This window comes from Strongylocentrotus purpuratus, unplaced genomic scaffold (genome assembly GCF_000002235.5).
Source record: "Strongylocentrotus purpuratus isolate Spur 01 unplaced genomic scaffold, Spur_5.0 spur5_contig_163, whole genome shotgun sequence".
In the NCBI taxonomy this organism is placed as follows: Eukaryota; Metazoa; Echinodermata; class Echinoidea; order Camarodonta; family Strongylocentrotidae; genus Strongylocentrotus; species Strongylocentrotus purpuratus.
The window spans coordinates 157-15254 of NW_022144809.1; the positions used below are offsets into that span (position 1 = coordinate 157).

General features: G+C 38.9%; 1 protein-coding gene across 1 annotated transcript; it reads left to right on the top strand.

Moving 5' to 3' along the window:
* Nucleotides 1-542: 542 nt before the first annotated feature.
* LOC115921515 (translocation protein SEC62-like) lies at nucleotides 543-6034 on the top strand. Its single transcript, XM_030979019.1, has 7 exons — nucleotides 543-581; nucleotides 1946-2057; nucleotides 2518-2622; nucleotides 3208-3221; nucleotides 4332-4427; nucleotides 4617-4675; nucleotides 5836-6034. The coding sequence occupies exons 1-7, from the start codon at nucleotides 543-545 to the stop codon at nucleotides 6032-6034; spliced, it is 624 nt and encodes a 207-aa protein (XP_030834879.1).
* Nucleotides 6035-15098: the final 9064 nt, after the last annotated feature.

Sequence of the window (15098 nt, forward strand, 5' to 3'; positions counted from 1 at the left end):
TTGGCCAAACGTCAGTGGGGATTCGAACCAATTTAATTTTATTGAAAGTAAAGATTAAGCGCACATGCATAGGACTCTGACTTTGAAAGTTAATTACTGTCTACAATTTGGGCGGAGTCGGCTGCCGATGGCAATTTCTGAAGGCGGGAACGGGGCGATATCTTATGAGTAGGGAAATTATATCGAACCGTTGCGAAAGTTTATAATAATTTAAAAATGCTTGTGAATACCACTTGTAAAAAGGTTAATTGGGAGCGATTTTGAACTATATACATTAAATCATTGAATTAATTAATAAAAATGTTTATTGCAAGTAAACATAAATTTCACTGTTTTTTTGTTATAATACTGCGTCCCTTTGTCGGTCAGTTATGTCCATATTACATTTTCCGATAGTTTTGAAAACTATGCGAGCAAAATTTAAAATGTGGCGGCGCGGTGTCAAACCATGAGTACTGAGCATAGCGGACGTGTGGGAATGTCAATGGGAAGTCCCCACTTGTTTGCTCTAGCGCCCTCTATCTAAATACAATTTTTCCAACATGGCGGAACGTCAGAGTCGACGACGAAAGAAGCGAGATGTAAGTGGTTATTTTTTGGACTTATGAATTAAATTGGACGATTCATGATATGGATTGAAAATACCGGTAAAGCTCGTGTTCGAACGAACTTTTGTAGAAATGAGTGTTTCACGATTCGTCAAATTGTTGCAATAAAAGTGACGTGGAACTGCGACAGCTGTTTTGTGTTTACTTTTCACCTTTTTGACAATCACTCAATCAACAAGCACTGCAGTGAAAGAAGTACAATTCGTCTGACGATCAACCCCCTCTTATGTATTCTTCATGTTGCTGATTAGAATCCTTGCTTAATCCAGTGTTCTTGAAGTGAAGATTGATGTTCTTGAAGGGTTTTAATTTGTTTACACTTACACAGTATTCAGGTACCATGTCAAGCGCAATCGGAATCTTGCGAAGTTATTGTCCTAGCTGCCTCTGTCTCTGTCTGAGTTCATATCCCTGGATGCCGGATTTCATTGAAAAGGAAATGAGCTAAGGAGGGATTACAATAAACTTGCGCAAGATTCCAGATTGCGCGCGACATCTTCATCAATTCTTTGAGATGAGTGCATTTTCAAATTATTTTCTACCAAAATTGGAAATGTTTCTCAGTCCCAGATTTATGTCTTTTCAAACATTTTTGCAGTGACTGACCTTCATTGAGATATGATGAAAAAGTGGCGTCAGGATGCGCAACATTCTTTCCCGTCACTGTAGTCAGTGTAGTGATGGTGAAATATGATCAGAATATCTGTTCAGTGAACTAGTGGGCACAATTGCAGAATACCCTGCCACTCGATCTCACCCGTAGCCGGCTACGACGGTCACGAGGTCACGGTTGATTGCCCTCAATAAACCTTCTCAGCGCTACTTGTATGTACTATGCGTCATGCTCCATTGCACTCCCACTTCGTAACCGCGTAGCCACCAACAGGGTAGTTGGTTTGGACTTAAAAATTTCAGCAACTCCCATTCCTTTTGTGTTGCTTCGTTCTCTAATAATGGACCCCCACTCAGTATCCGCGTAGCTGGCAATGGACTTGAATGTTTCTTTTCCAGTGATTCCAACTCGTAGCCAGTGATTTTAGGGTGTATTTCCGAGTGGCGGGGTATTCTGCAATTACTCCAACTAGTGAAGAAACTTCCACTGGCACTTCACCAGTGGCAGTGAAAACTAACAAGTTATATGTTATTGATGATGCACATGCATCTTAAGATGTAGCACTGTGTGCCAAACTGATAGGATTTGTCACTTTTCTGCAGTCAAAGACCATGTTTTTATGTCTTCCAGTTGTCAAAACCTGCCAACAGTTAAAATGTATGTTCTGTAATGTCAAGGACTTGATAACATGAAAGCTTTCATAAATAATGTTTGACGTTTATAGGATGGCCAAGCAAGAAACCAACCGATGAGAAACTGCCGTCGGCAAACATCTTCGCTTCACCTTGCCACTAAGACCAGTAATTTCATGGGCCATAAAGTCGAGTATTTCACAGGTATGTATAAAGGTCCTGCAGGCTTCATGAGGCCAAGTACAAAATTAACCTGGTTTCTCGTCCCCGTCTGCTTCCTTTTTTTCTGGCCGCCTTTTTTTTTTTTAATTCTACATTGTCAATATATTCTGCACATAATTGTCAATATATTGTCTTTTTATTTGTTTTCAACAAAATTGTAGCTATGTTGAAAGGATATGAATGTTTCTTTTGACACTTTGTATTCGCAAAATAATTTAGGAATCGAAGAATCCATTTGCCATCTTGGAAATCCGCCATCTCGGGGGAAAAAAGAAGGGAAAAAGCATCCACCCCCTTCATTTAAAAAAAAAACAGGCGTACGAAAAAAAAAAAATTATTCGACCTTATCTTTGTCTTCACATGTGTTAAAACCACATTTGTTTCATTGGTTTATTCAACTTCTCCTATTTAGATTGTTTGATTTGTCTAACTATTCATTCAGGATCCAAGGCCGTCGACTTGATGCTGGATTCTAAATGGGCATCAGGCAAAGGCAGTACAGAGATTCTCTTCACTGATCGTCGTCAGTGGTGCAGTACCTGGAAAAGTATACATAAAGTGTCTGTTGCCATCTTGACATTAATAAATGGAGAAAGCTTGCCTTTGCTAAATTCTCTAAATTGCTTTTGTTACGACTTAAGAACTCTCAACTAGCAAAATACTGATTGAAAATCCAAACTTTCTCTTCTGTTTTCTTCCTTTTTTAACACTATTTAAAAATATTACGTCCAGCCCTTGTGGATAAAAATAACAATAATTAAAATTATATTGGGCTGTTTCCATTTTTTAAATGATCAAATTAATATTAATTTAAAAAACAAAAACAACAAAAAACAAAAAACAAAAAACCCACTATTAAAACCTTCACATCGGACAGTTCAAAATGTACATACTGTTAAAATGTTGTGTTATTCTTTGTTTTACAATAACTGTGGGGTTTTTTTTGTTTTGTTTTTTAATAAGAATACATGTAAAAACATTTCTGTTGTGTATTACCATGCAGTATTACTATGGAAACTGCATTGTAGGTGGTCAAATGTGAAGTAAGCACTCCAGGTTTTACCAGCATCGTTAATTTGAGAATTCTACATTTCAAGTTTTCAAGTTGATATTCTTGTTGTAATTATTGCAGGCTATTGCAGAAAGGTATGTTCCATCGCGCCCTGAAGGTGGTAAAGAAGAGCAAGAAAGATGAGAAGAAAGACAAAGAAGGAAAGAAAGAGGAGAAAACTGAGAAGAGGTGAAGAAAGGAGAGGCTAAAGCCAAGAAAGAGAAAGGAGAAAAGAAGGAAAGCAAAGAGAAGTCGGAAAAAGAGACCACAGAAAAGGTAAGTTGCTCATATCTGATTGACTATGCAAAATAATCATTTAAGTGAAACAGTTACTATTGACTGGTCAATATAATCATTTAAGCAGTAAATATAATGCCATTAACTGGTTAGTGTGATTATCTTAGCCAGGTTAATATAATACTGTCGTTATAAGAAGTAACCAATCAATATATTATTGACTGGTCTGTATGCACGGTATAATTATATTGACTGGTTAAAGGGAATATACATCATTTGCTTTTGCTGTAATTTTCAGAAATGGATGGAATGGGGGTTGGAAATATGAAGCAAATATAGTTACACTGACTTTTTGAGGTTTTGGGATCGAAAATGCTATAAAAACCAAGAAAAACGATCATTTTCCTGTAGTCTGGTTCCCTGACTCCATATAAGAAGAAACAGAGCAGTTTACATACATTGGGAATTGTAAGGTCAGGGAACCAGTCTAGCTGGCTCGTACCCGTTCATAGGTTTGTAATCGATGCAAACAAGTGCAATGGTCAATGGGCCAGTATTTGAAAAAAAGCCAGTTGTTTTCAACGCTGATCGGCCGATCAGCGTTGGAAATTGATACAAAAATACCACTTTTCTTGAAAATGACAGTATACCAGGTGCCATAATTTTACAGGATGCTTTAGACTGTCATTTACCAACATCCTATAAGGAATTTCGCAAAAACTTGGTAGTTTTATTTTCGATGTTTGCAAATGTTGTATATTCCCTTTAATATAACGAAATTGACCTGTGTCTGTGAAGAGATGATTAGTCAGTATCTTCACGGTCTATAGATACTGCCTAAAAAAATTCAATAAAGTTGATTGAATAATGGTGTCTCACTATGACTGGTAATTTTATGAATTTATGGAACAGGCACTGCAGTATGGCTGCAAAGTTGATTTACCGTGTATCATTGACTATTTGATCAGGAGGAGGGGACACCCAAAGCCAAGAAGAGCAAGGAGGTCAAACGAAAGATCAAGTTGGAACCAACGGAGGATCAAGTCTTCAGAGATGGAAACGATGTGAGTCCAATCTTACCTCTTGGGCTATTTTAATGGAACAAATGGAAGCAGTTTCAAAAACCAATCAATGACATTCAACACTGAATAAACTTTGACCAGTTATCAATCTCTAAACATCGATCATTACTCAAAACAAATCTCTATACTAATTTTGTGTTTGTTGTTGTTTGTTTGTTCACTTTTTTGCAGGCTTATGTTTGGATTTACGATCCGTTAAGCCAATGTACTACGTCTATGGCTGCTGTTGGGTAAGTTAATAATGCACTACGTATTGTCAACTCTTAGCCTCCTATGCAAACATACAGTCTGCGCTAAGTTGTCCTTTCAGTCAAAACCAATCAGTGACTGTTTTCAACAGTTTAAAACTCCCAGCCTACATATAGCAGGATTGACAGACTGTGACTGTTTTTGTAAATTTATACAGTTACACTTTGACTGTAGGTGACTGATAAGCCAGCTGTGCCTACCAGTTACCTGCTTTTGTCTGTTGACTGAATTTGACTAGTCAGAGTGCTTGCTTGAATATATGACCTGACTGTTTGTGACTAGCCTGTGTAAAAGGCATGGCAGTGAAATTAAACAAATATCAGAAATGTCTCATCTGACCTTATAAAGTTTTTTTAATTACAAACAGTCTTTTACATTTCTAAACAGGCTCTGTGATTTAAAATGTTTTGATTTTCCAGGAAGTTGAAATAAATACATGTACTGATTATTATTGTTTATTATGAGTTTTGTAGTAGCGGCACTTGTGATGTTCATAAGCAATCACAAGACACCCAGTCCCAAGTCAAGTCACAAGCTATTCAAATAAACTGTGACAAGGGCGTTTCTTTGTTTTTGCTCAACTACTTACCTGTGACTCCACTTGCAAATTGACTTGTGACCAAACTTGTGATATACTTGTGATGTACTTGTGATGTACTTGTGGTCCATTAGAAATACTGTGACTAAACATTGCTTGTTATGATTGTTTTCTTAGTGGTTGGAGCCATTACTGTGTGTCTGTTTCCTCTCTGGCCGCCATGGATGAGGGCCGGCAACTTACTATGTGAGTCTGGGAGGAGCTGGCGTCGAGGAAGCGTCTTGGCGTTGGCAATAGGTAAGAATTGAAAGTCTCAATCTCATACGTCTTGAGCTAATAGGCTCAATATGGGCCAGCCTTTATCTCTGGTTTCTGTGGCATGAAAGAACTGAAATATTGCTGTTTTCGCAAGATGGGATGCCAGTCCATCACAGCTAGTTTAAAACTCCCCAGCTAATGCCGTATCCTTTGTACCCCTGGGCGAAAGGAGGCAAGTGGGGTGAAGTGTCTGCCCAAGGACACAATGTATGGCCTGCAGCTGGATTCAAACTCCTGACCCTCTGATCATGAGTCATAAACTTGTGACTTTTCTCTCCGTTTCAGTTCGTCCATCCTCTTTGTCCTCCTGTGGTCGGGCACCATGGGACGCATCCATCTCTGGATATTCCAAATCTTCTGGCCGATGTCGGATCCTAGAATCTTCCAGCCGGCCTACGAGTACACCGTCAACAAACGCAGCGCGGAATCGACCGACGACAAACCACTGAAGGAAGGATGGAGAGGAACAGGCGAAGGGGGATGAGGAGGGGATGGTAGAAGGGGCGGGGCAAGATGCGGAGGAGGTAAAGGAGGCAGGAGAAGATGAAGAAGACGAGCAAAACGACGACGACGATGACGACAATGAGAATGAAGAAGAAGATGGCAGCGGTCTCCAGCTCCAACCAAGAGAATCGGAGGAGTTTGAGATCATCGAGCCTGAGACATTTCTGCCGCATCCCAAGAAGCAGAATCGTGAAACCTTTTGGACGATAACTTATTCACGTGTCACCAGATCAGTGCTAGAAGACCCTTCATAAGTCAAAATAAGGTCGTAAAATCACCTAAACGAAAAATTGTGGGTTTAGAAATTGGCCATTTCTTTTCCTGCATGGTCATCAGAAGTTGTTTAATTATTACTGTTTAGCAGTGATTCAGAACTACTTGGCATTTTGGGCTTGAAAGTTGACTTCGAGAAGCAACAAGGAGAATAACTATTTTAGGTACTTTCCAGTTTAGAAACAGTGTGCTTATTGCCAGCACACAGTTCAGAAAAAAAAATTTGGATCAATAATTAAAAGATTTTTAGAGTGTTACAAATTGTTAGCTTCTTTACAGCTGTCTAACATTATTGAACCTTATAACACTGAGACAGTGATAAGTGTCGTATTTTATTATTTTTGAGGTTTTTATTTATTCTTAATAATGACCATGGCACAAGTCCACAAAAGTCATATTGATTTTTGAATAACGTGTATGATAAACTCAGTTAAATTTAAGGTCAACATGGCTTACAACATGCATCCAATTTGGTGGTTGGAGTCTTTTGACCATTGCTGAAAAAGCTTTCAGCATAATTTTCATCAGAAAATCCTCAACGTAGCGTAAGTTTGTAAAGATACATTATTTTCAGCAATAATATTTGAGCAATTTATTTCAAAAACGTCTGTCTCATTTGGAAGCCATGAGTAATTTTTTTTCATGCGGAGCATCACATTCTGTAAATCTTGTAAAAAATCACATATTTATGAACACATTTCTGATGTGAAGCCAGTTGATACTTCGGTAGTTGGTTCTCATGATTAAACTTTAATATTCAGTTATTCGTTAAGGGAATATACAACATTTGCAAACATCGAAAATGAAACTACCAAGTTGTTACGAAATACCTTACTAGGATGTGGTAAATGACAGTCTCAAGCATCTTGTAAATTATGGCACCTGGTGTGAAGTCATTTTCAAGAAATGGTATTTTTGCAAACATTCCAACGGTGGTCGGCCGACCAGCGTTGGAAAAACCTAACTATTTTTCAACTACTGCTCCAAATTTACATTTTTTTCAGTCCAAACTTTGTTCCTATTGGTTACATGTCATGAACGGGTGCAGGCCACCTAGACTGGTTCCCTGCCTTACAATTTTCCATCATCTATAAATGATCCATTTTATCTTTTGTGGAGTCAGGGAACCAGACTACTTGAACTTTTTGTTTTTCTTGGTTTTTCCAACCTTTTCGAACACAAAACTTCAAAACTGTCAGTGTAACAATATTTGATCTATTATACTAACTCCTCAATAGTCATTTCTGAAAATTACAGCAAAAGCCAATGATGTACATTCCTTTAAATAGCACCAAGAAGGTATTACGCTCCTTACAAAGATCTAAACACAGCAAAAAAGAGAAAGTCCACACTCATTGGATGGGCCATAATTTGAATCTGATCGTTTATGATAACGTCATTTATATAAACCTTTGGGAATGTTGTTAGCTACATTTTGATGAGTGCATACCTGTGTTCCCCAATACGTATGTCCCCAATACCGAGGTTCCCGAAATCCTTTACCCTAACCCTAATCCTAAGGATTGCGGGAACATCGGTATGGGGGAACATAGGTATTGGGGAACATCTGGTAGACCCCCATTGATACACGTTGCTACCAAAGACTGTAAATCGTCCAACATTGACAACGATTTAAGATTTATGAAATGATGCAGTTTGAAAAGTTGCAAATTTTACAATGAGTTTGGACTTTCTTTTTGGGGATTTTTTGTTGAATCATTGTGAATTTGGCAACTCAAGTTCAATACATCTTGATATATCTAAGGAATATTAGTTTGATACCTTGTTCTATGGCTGAGATTCTTTATCAGATATGTACTCTGTTAATGTTGTAAGCAGCACTTGTAGCTCAGGTGATGTTTCTTCCTAGCTGTCTAAAGCTTGATGTGTATCTTTCTAATGGTGCTTCTTTCTGCTGGTTTTTTTTTATGTCTTTTCAACTATTTCTGCACCAAGCCCGTTCTATCTTCCATCCCCACCCTTCGAAAATCTGAGATAATATTACTAAAATACTTTCAGTAAGGCTATCATTTGTTTGTCTGTTAGGATGTTGTGAAAGAGCAAGCTCGCTGATTTGAAATACAAAATACAGTGTAGAGCTTGGACTTGTTAAAAAAGACGAACATTTGAGTCATATTAACATACGTAGTTATGTTCTTATTGCAATATGCGCTGTATTAGTGGTAATTTTAATAGTCTATTTCTTGCAAAGTTGCCACAGTGCTTGTAGCTACATGTGCATGTCTATAACAATTGAAATCTATTGAAAAAATAAACATACGATGTGAAAGTAAAATAAAATCAGATTTGCTTTGTGAATTTTGCGTGTTTTTATGTTAGAATGTCTGAAAAAGTGAAAATTGTGTAATTATATTTCGATCTTAGCGTTTTGCAATCATTTATATACCCGTATGACAATGTAGTTTGGTGCGTGAATTTTTTTAATGACTTCAATGTCTTCATTGTATTAAAATATTATTTGCTGAACGCCACTATTTCGTAATATCGCCCTCTCTTGGTTGGAAACTACAGTGTACGAGCGCCCTCTTTTAACATTCATTTTATGTATAATGTTCAGTACTTTCTGTAACATGTATTTCATCCCAGTAAGTTTTTCCTAGCTGTTCGTAAATAGAAAGTGAAATCGGGATTGTAAGAACTCACGTGATTTTAAATGATCGGTTTTTATCAATTACGTCAGCAATTATCTGTGATTTCATCCTATTTTTCGGAAAAAAAAGTTATCATCTGAGGACATGAACTACACGTTCTCATAATACAGTACATGTCGTGCAGCTGTGTCCGCAATGTGAAGTAATTGGCAAGATGTGATTTTTCGAAGAAGCGAAAAGGGTCGCAAAAGACGAAGAAGTATGAAGGTTAGTTGATTTTCAACATTTATGGGGACTTGACAAGTTCCTGTATAAAAACGTACCTAAAAACTGAGATGGGTTAAGGATTTTACATCAAGAAAATAAGAGATTTACTTGTGCTTAACTTTCCTTGAACATGTTGAATGGCTTGACAAATTCTTGATGTTGTTCTTCGTTGATCATCTTGTCCCATAAATGTGACGGTAATATTGGACTACCTCTGTATTACTGTCACACATCCCACATGTGGTATTTGCACAGAAAGTCTGTTGCTAGGGGAAGCTGAACAGCAATTTGAAATTGCAATTATTTGTCACTTTATTATACTCGCACAATCAGACAATGCCGTCTAACTGCTTAATTTCAACAAAAACGTGAAATTCTGCACCTTCAGAGTCTAGTTATCTCATAATTTTGAGTTGAATTCGGACGACTTTTGCTGCATTGTTCACGAAAGCGTCCTGTTGCATGACGTCATGGGTTGTGATAATCGCGCCTTCACTAGCTTGCATCAAATTTTGATAATGGCATTGGTACGGCTGTTGCCTGTCATTCAGTTTTGGTCAAAAGTACGCCCGCATACATGCACTTTTGACCAAAAATGTATGTATTGCGATAAATGACAGAACAGAATGATTGAATGTACTTTCCTTAAACAATTTTTTTTCGTAAATTTGTTTGGACAGCATTCCTCTCCAAGACACATGACACCTTCCCCTGCTATGAGGTGGTTCAACCCGCGGCTCTTCTCCCGTCTGCCAGTCTTCTTGGTCCTCCTCGTCATCTCCAACTTTGTGACCTATCACTTGGTCTGTGTGAATCGGGAGGGGAGGGCGGGGCCATCAAACTCAGAAGCAAGGCGGATCAACAGCGGAGTCAGGAGACAGAGGTGGAATCGCTGCAGCGGCCGAGTCTTGTCAGAGTCTGAGATTCCGGGGGCAGGTGAGTTATTACTCAAATAGACTGCATCTGGGCTCAATTCCACGTAAACTCACTAGTCCGAAAATTTGGGACTCTCAATACTGTGTATGAGAGTCCCAAAACTTAAGGTACTGAAACATGCAATACAAGTAAATAGACTGGCACATGAAACAACCAGTCCACAACTCTTCAGTACTTCATTAATCAACTGTCAGCTGACTGTGCCAAAGAAATATATAGGATGTCGGGTACCATACCACTATTTCTGCACATTTCCCCTTAGTCAGGCACAGACTGATGACAATGAATGAAGAAGCCAGTCATGTCAAACAGTTGGACCTGGATGGACATGTAGAAGTCCAGTCTTTAGCCTCATTTTGAAATCACTTGACTTCCTTCTCTTGTGCAAGCTACTGCCAAATATTGAAGAAAACTCTCCTTTAAAATGGAATTGAGTTTTCAAACTTGGTTGGTGAAATACTGAGAAACTATTATTTACCCAGTAACAGTTTTGGAGAAATTTGCTGGTTAAGATGAGTAAAGTTGGCCTGATCTTTTTTTGCATCGTTTTGAGCACTTAAGGTCCCCAGTCTGGTAACTCACATTACATTTGGAGGGGGCTTCCGTCAACTCTGTGCTGTTGTTCTATAAAGCCAAAGCATTGAGGGTGGATTTTTCTCACAAAAGATCCCTTGAAACATTATTAAAAAAGGTCAACAGAAGAAACAAATGTTGCAACCTGACGCCACTTCCGCGATTGTGTACAAAGCCTATGGAGAGTCAAGAAAATTGTCCAAGTATTTCCTAACAAAATTGGAAATGTTTCTCAGTCCCAGATTCATGTCTTATCATCATTTTTGCAATGACTGACCTTCATTGAGATGATAATGAAGAAAAAATTGTCGTCAGGTTGCAACATTTTTCCCAACAGAATAAAGTTCTGTTGGTTTTGGCAATAACATTTTTATCGTTAACTCAAATTCCAAGAAAAGGACATGGGAAGCATTTCATACCCTGCAATGAAAGTTTCCTCATACTGTGCACTAGTGGAAATATCTTTCCATGCCCATACATCATTAGTGTGTAAGTCATATAGAGTTTCAATTATTAAGAAATAATCAGTCATAAAATCTCTGAGGGATATATTTCAGTAACAGTTTGCAATTGTCCGCCCATCTTTGGTACAAGTCAAAACATATAAGAACTAAAAAATAAACCAAAAAACTCTTTCGCATAAAATCTTAACTTTCTCTCTGCCTTCAAAAAGGTCAATGAAGAGAAACCTCGCCATCCATCCAACAACCTGATCAGAGTGACCTCCACTCCTCAGGAATTCATTATCAGGAGATCGAGTGTCTCATCAACAACGATTACACAATACAAGGAAGGCGTGAAGGACAAGAAGTCTACCTTCCATTCTCATTTATTGAAAGTACTTTGAGTGTATGGCAAGATTGCTGAATACGATGGGTGAGTATAGACTTTGGCTTGAACAATAGATGGCGCTCGATGACCTCTCGTGACATCTGTGCAGGACACTCAGCTTGCACACACTGCACGCACAAGTCTTATTCTGAACGTACATAAACCCTTCCCAGTCGTCTCCCCCAACTGGCTCTTTGTAACCGTTGAGGGGGTACTTGTGCAAGAGTCTATGTAAAAAGTTGAAGTAAAGTCTGTCACGAGCCAATGTGGCCCATCAGGCCAGCATTTATCTCTGGTTTCCCTGGCATGAAATGACAGAGAGGATGTCTATTTCCCTGCTAGTCCATCGCAGGTGACTCCCCAGCTAGAACAGTACCCATTTATACTCCTGGGTGGAGAGAGCAGGTGGGGTGGGCAGGCTGTCACCACGTTATGGGAAAGCTTTTTATAATTAGGTAAATGGGACCGAGTTATGGGGACTTTCTGCTGACCCCATAGCGTCTTAAGTCCCCATAGTACCATCACTCTACAGGTGTGTAGTCCCACAATTACAGAACAAGAATACATGTAAGTGGCTTGCCAAATGACACAAACATATGAACAGCAGCTGGAGTCGAACCCCTTACCCTCTGATCACAGTCAGGAACAAAAATCAACACTAACCTCCGGCCACCCCCTCTCCCTGCAGGCACATACTTTGATCATGTTGATTTGATAATCATTTCTTTTTGGTCAGGTACGATCGTTTTGAGTGGCAGCACAGTGTGGCCCGCGTCTATCAGCAGGCACCATACAGACCGGAGGGGGAATTCATGTCCTTTGGCCATTACAATGTGGAGCCTAGAGAAAGGGTGAAAATGATCAGTGCATTGAAGGTAGGTCATCAGCAAGGTCAAAGGTTAACTTGAGGTCAAAGTTCAAACTAGGCCAAATAAAATAAATTGTTGTTTCTAGTCAAGGTTATCATTATCATTCTGTTGCCAATTAATACAAGCCCCTCAAAAAATAAAGTTCTGCTTCCGGTTGTACCTACCCTATTTTGACAGCCCTACCCAAGTTTTTGGGAAAACAATGAGGGGAAAAAAACCAAATCATCAATTACCCACCTTTTACCCGTACTACACGCAGACACCTCCATATGATCGTGCACTAAAAAAATTGCCAAAAATAAAAATTTCCCACCTACCTACCCTATTTTCAAATGCAATGTAATCGGAAGCAGAACTAATTTCTTTTGGCCTTAGGTTTTGTGAAAAATTCATGAAAATGCTGGAGGATTCAGGCATATTTCATCCACAAGCTATTTTGCCACACAAAAGTATTTAAGTTGGAGGAACCCCACAATACACACACACTTTCTATACACTTATTTGATCGATCCACCTATTTACTGACCGGCAGTTGCTGTTAATTTGACAACATTTCACAAAGACTAATGGTTATGTATAGGGGTGCGGAGTGTGTAATTATCACGTATAGGATTTTTTTTTGGAGGGGGGGGGAAATAGGGCTAACCACCTAAATCCTCCAAATTGCAGTAAATACTTTTGTAGCCAAGGCTCCAGTACCTTTCATTGGGATTTTCATCATTTTGTGTTGTTTTTTTAATCAGTATGTTCATTGGTAATTACTGCACAGCATTGATTTACGATAGAGTAGAAGCCTCGTAAAAGAAGCCAAGGAGTTCAAATTACATGAAGCATCGTACTTTTATGACTAAACTTTGAGATTTAAGACCACAAAAATGCTGGCAATTGATTCATTACAAGCACCACCTGTTCTAATTGGTAACGTGATCTGTTCTGACTCGATCTGTATGACTCGGAAATGGGAATACCCATGTGGTCTCATATAGTAACTAATCATCTTTCCTGTATTGTAACCTGAGAAGGGCCTATTCCTATCAAACCAGCTCTAATTATCCACACATTTCACTTTTCATTTTCGCCATTCTGAAATTCAACCCTGTCAATTACATTGTTCTATGCTCAGGTTGTCATGTCGGCCCTCTATTGTTCTTTTCTGACCATGTAGACAAAATAATGATCATCATAAATTGATCGAAATCAAGTTTGCCTAATCTTTCTGTGTTTTTTTGGGGGGTGTGGGGGGGGTGGATTATGACAGTGCTTATTTTGTTTAAATCGTGTTCAACAAACGCTTTGCTGTCTTAACACTTCAGAGTTTTCTAAACAACTCTAGGGCTTTTGGAGGATGTTTCAGATTCAAGATGATTCCTGAAAAAGGGGGGCTGTGGATGTGTTAAATTAACCATGTGTGTAGTCGGTTTGGTTGCAGGTGTAAACAAAACAATAAACATGTAATTATAACAGTCACTCCCTCTGGTCTTCACCCACAGCCACACTTCGTTGGTCCTCCCCCCCCTCCCCCCCCCCCCGGCCTAATCACTCCTTTGTTGTTACTCCTTCCACCCTTGCATACTTGTGTGTCCCCTCCTTTGTTTCTGTACCCGTGTCATGTTACCTTTGACAAAGTCCCTGTTAGGATCGAGACATTCGGCCCTCGAACTTGTTAGATTTGTCAATCCAGTCAGTAAGCAGTTTGCAACAGTTTTATTCATTTTCCAGTTTCTTAAGGAGTTTATTTAAAGTCACAAGTGCATTTTGTTTGTTTGTAGGCGTGCCTATCTCCATACAGTGGGGTGTCCAGGGTTATTTCTATGCCATCCAAGTCTCTCAGTTTGGTCTGAGTCATACAGCAGAACCTGACTGCCAAGGAACCAAAGTCAAGTCTTTGAGAATGGGAAGAAGGCGACGTGGAGAGGTGGAATCTCGCCGATCGAGCCAGTCATATCTCAGCGGTGTACGACGATGACGCGAGGTCAAATGTCATAGAGTTTCAGACAGCGGTAAGTTGCGTCACGTGGCGCTACCGTGATGACATCATCATTTGTGCCACAATTTTTGGTTGGATTTCAGGCAAGAGTCATTGGATAGGATCGGTGTGGTTACAAGAACCATGGGAATGTACCTTGGTTACCAGCTAAAATGTCAGTTTGACTGGTTCTCTGCCATTTTTAACTCCATGATTTTGGGATGTGGGCTCTGACTGGCTTTTAAAATATTCAAATTTGAAATTATTTTCATGGCATTTGCTAATTATGAAGAAAGTTCATGTATACCTTTATTCAACTCTGTGTTTTATTCAACTTTGGCCTGTCCTTTTAAACTGAACATTAAGTTTGATTTTTATTAAACATTCTTTTTGTTTGAAAGGTTTTTGTAAATATAAATTTTCAAAAGCAAAATACATATTAGGGAATAATAATTCATTTTGTAGAACCTGTGCAATCAGAGTTGTGGACAAATTGTCTTGTAAATCCTGTCCTTTCAAAGAGGAGTTTCAGATGTTTACATTGGTAAATCTGGAATCTGTTTAAGCTTAAGTATTTTTTTTTTATTCCTGACAGAAACGTTATCCCTTGGACAAGGAGCAACTCTTCCCCTGACCAACAGACGCTTGTTTGTCCTCTCCTTTGATTTAATCCTGATGGCAACGCGACGATCACTGTCACCGTCCAGGACGAAAAGG

Bases quoted from the DNA above. Each gene is read 5' to 3' on its own strand.
- LOC115921515 (XM_030979019.1), top strand. From the start codon at position 543: ATGGCGGAACGTCAGAGTCGACGACGAAAGAAGCGAGAT. The intron at 582-1,945 runs GTAAGTGGTTAT...TGACGTTTATAG, and splicing joins GACGACGAAAGAAGCGAGAT to GATGGCCAAGCAAGAAACCA. The intron at 2,058-2,517 runs GTATGTATAAAG...CTATTCATTCAG, and splicing joins TAAAGTCGAGTATTTCACAG to GATCCAAGGCCGTCGACTTG.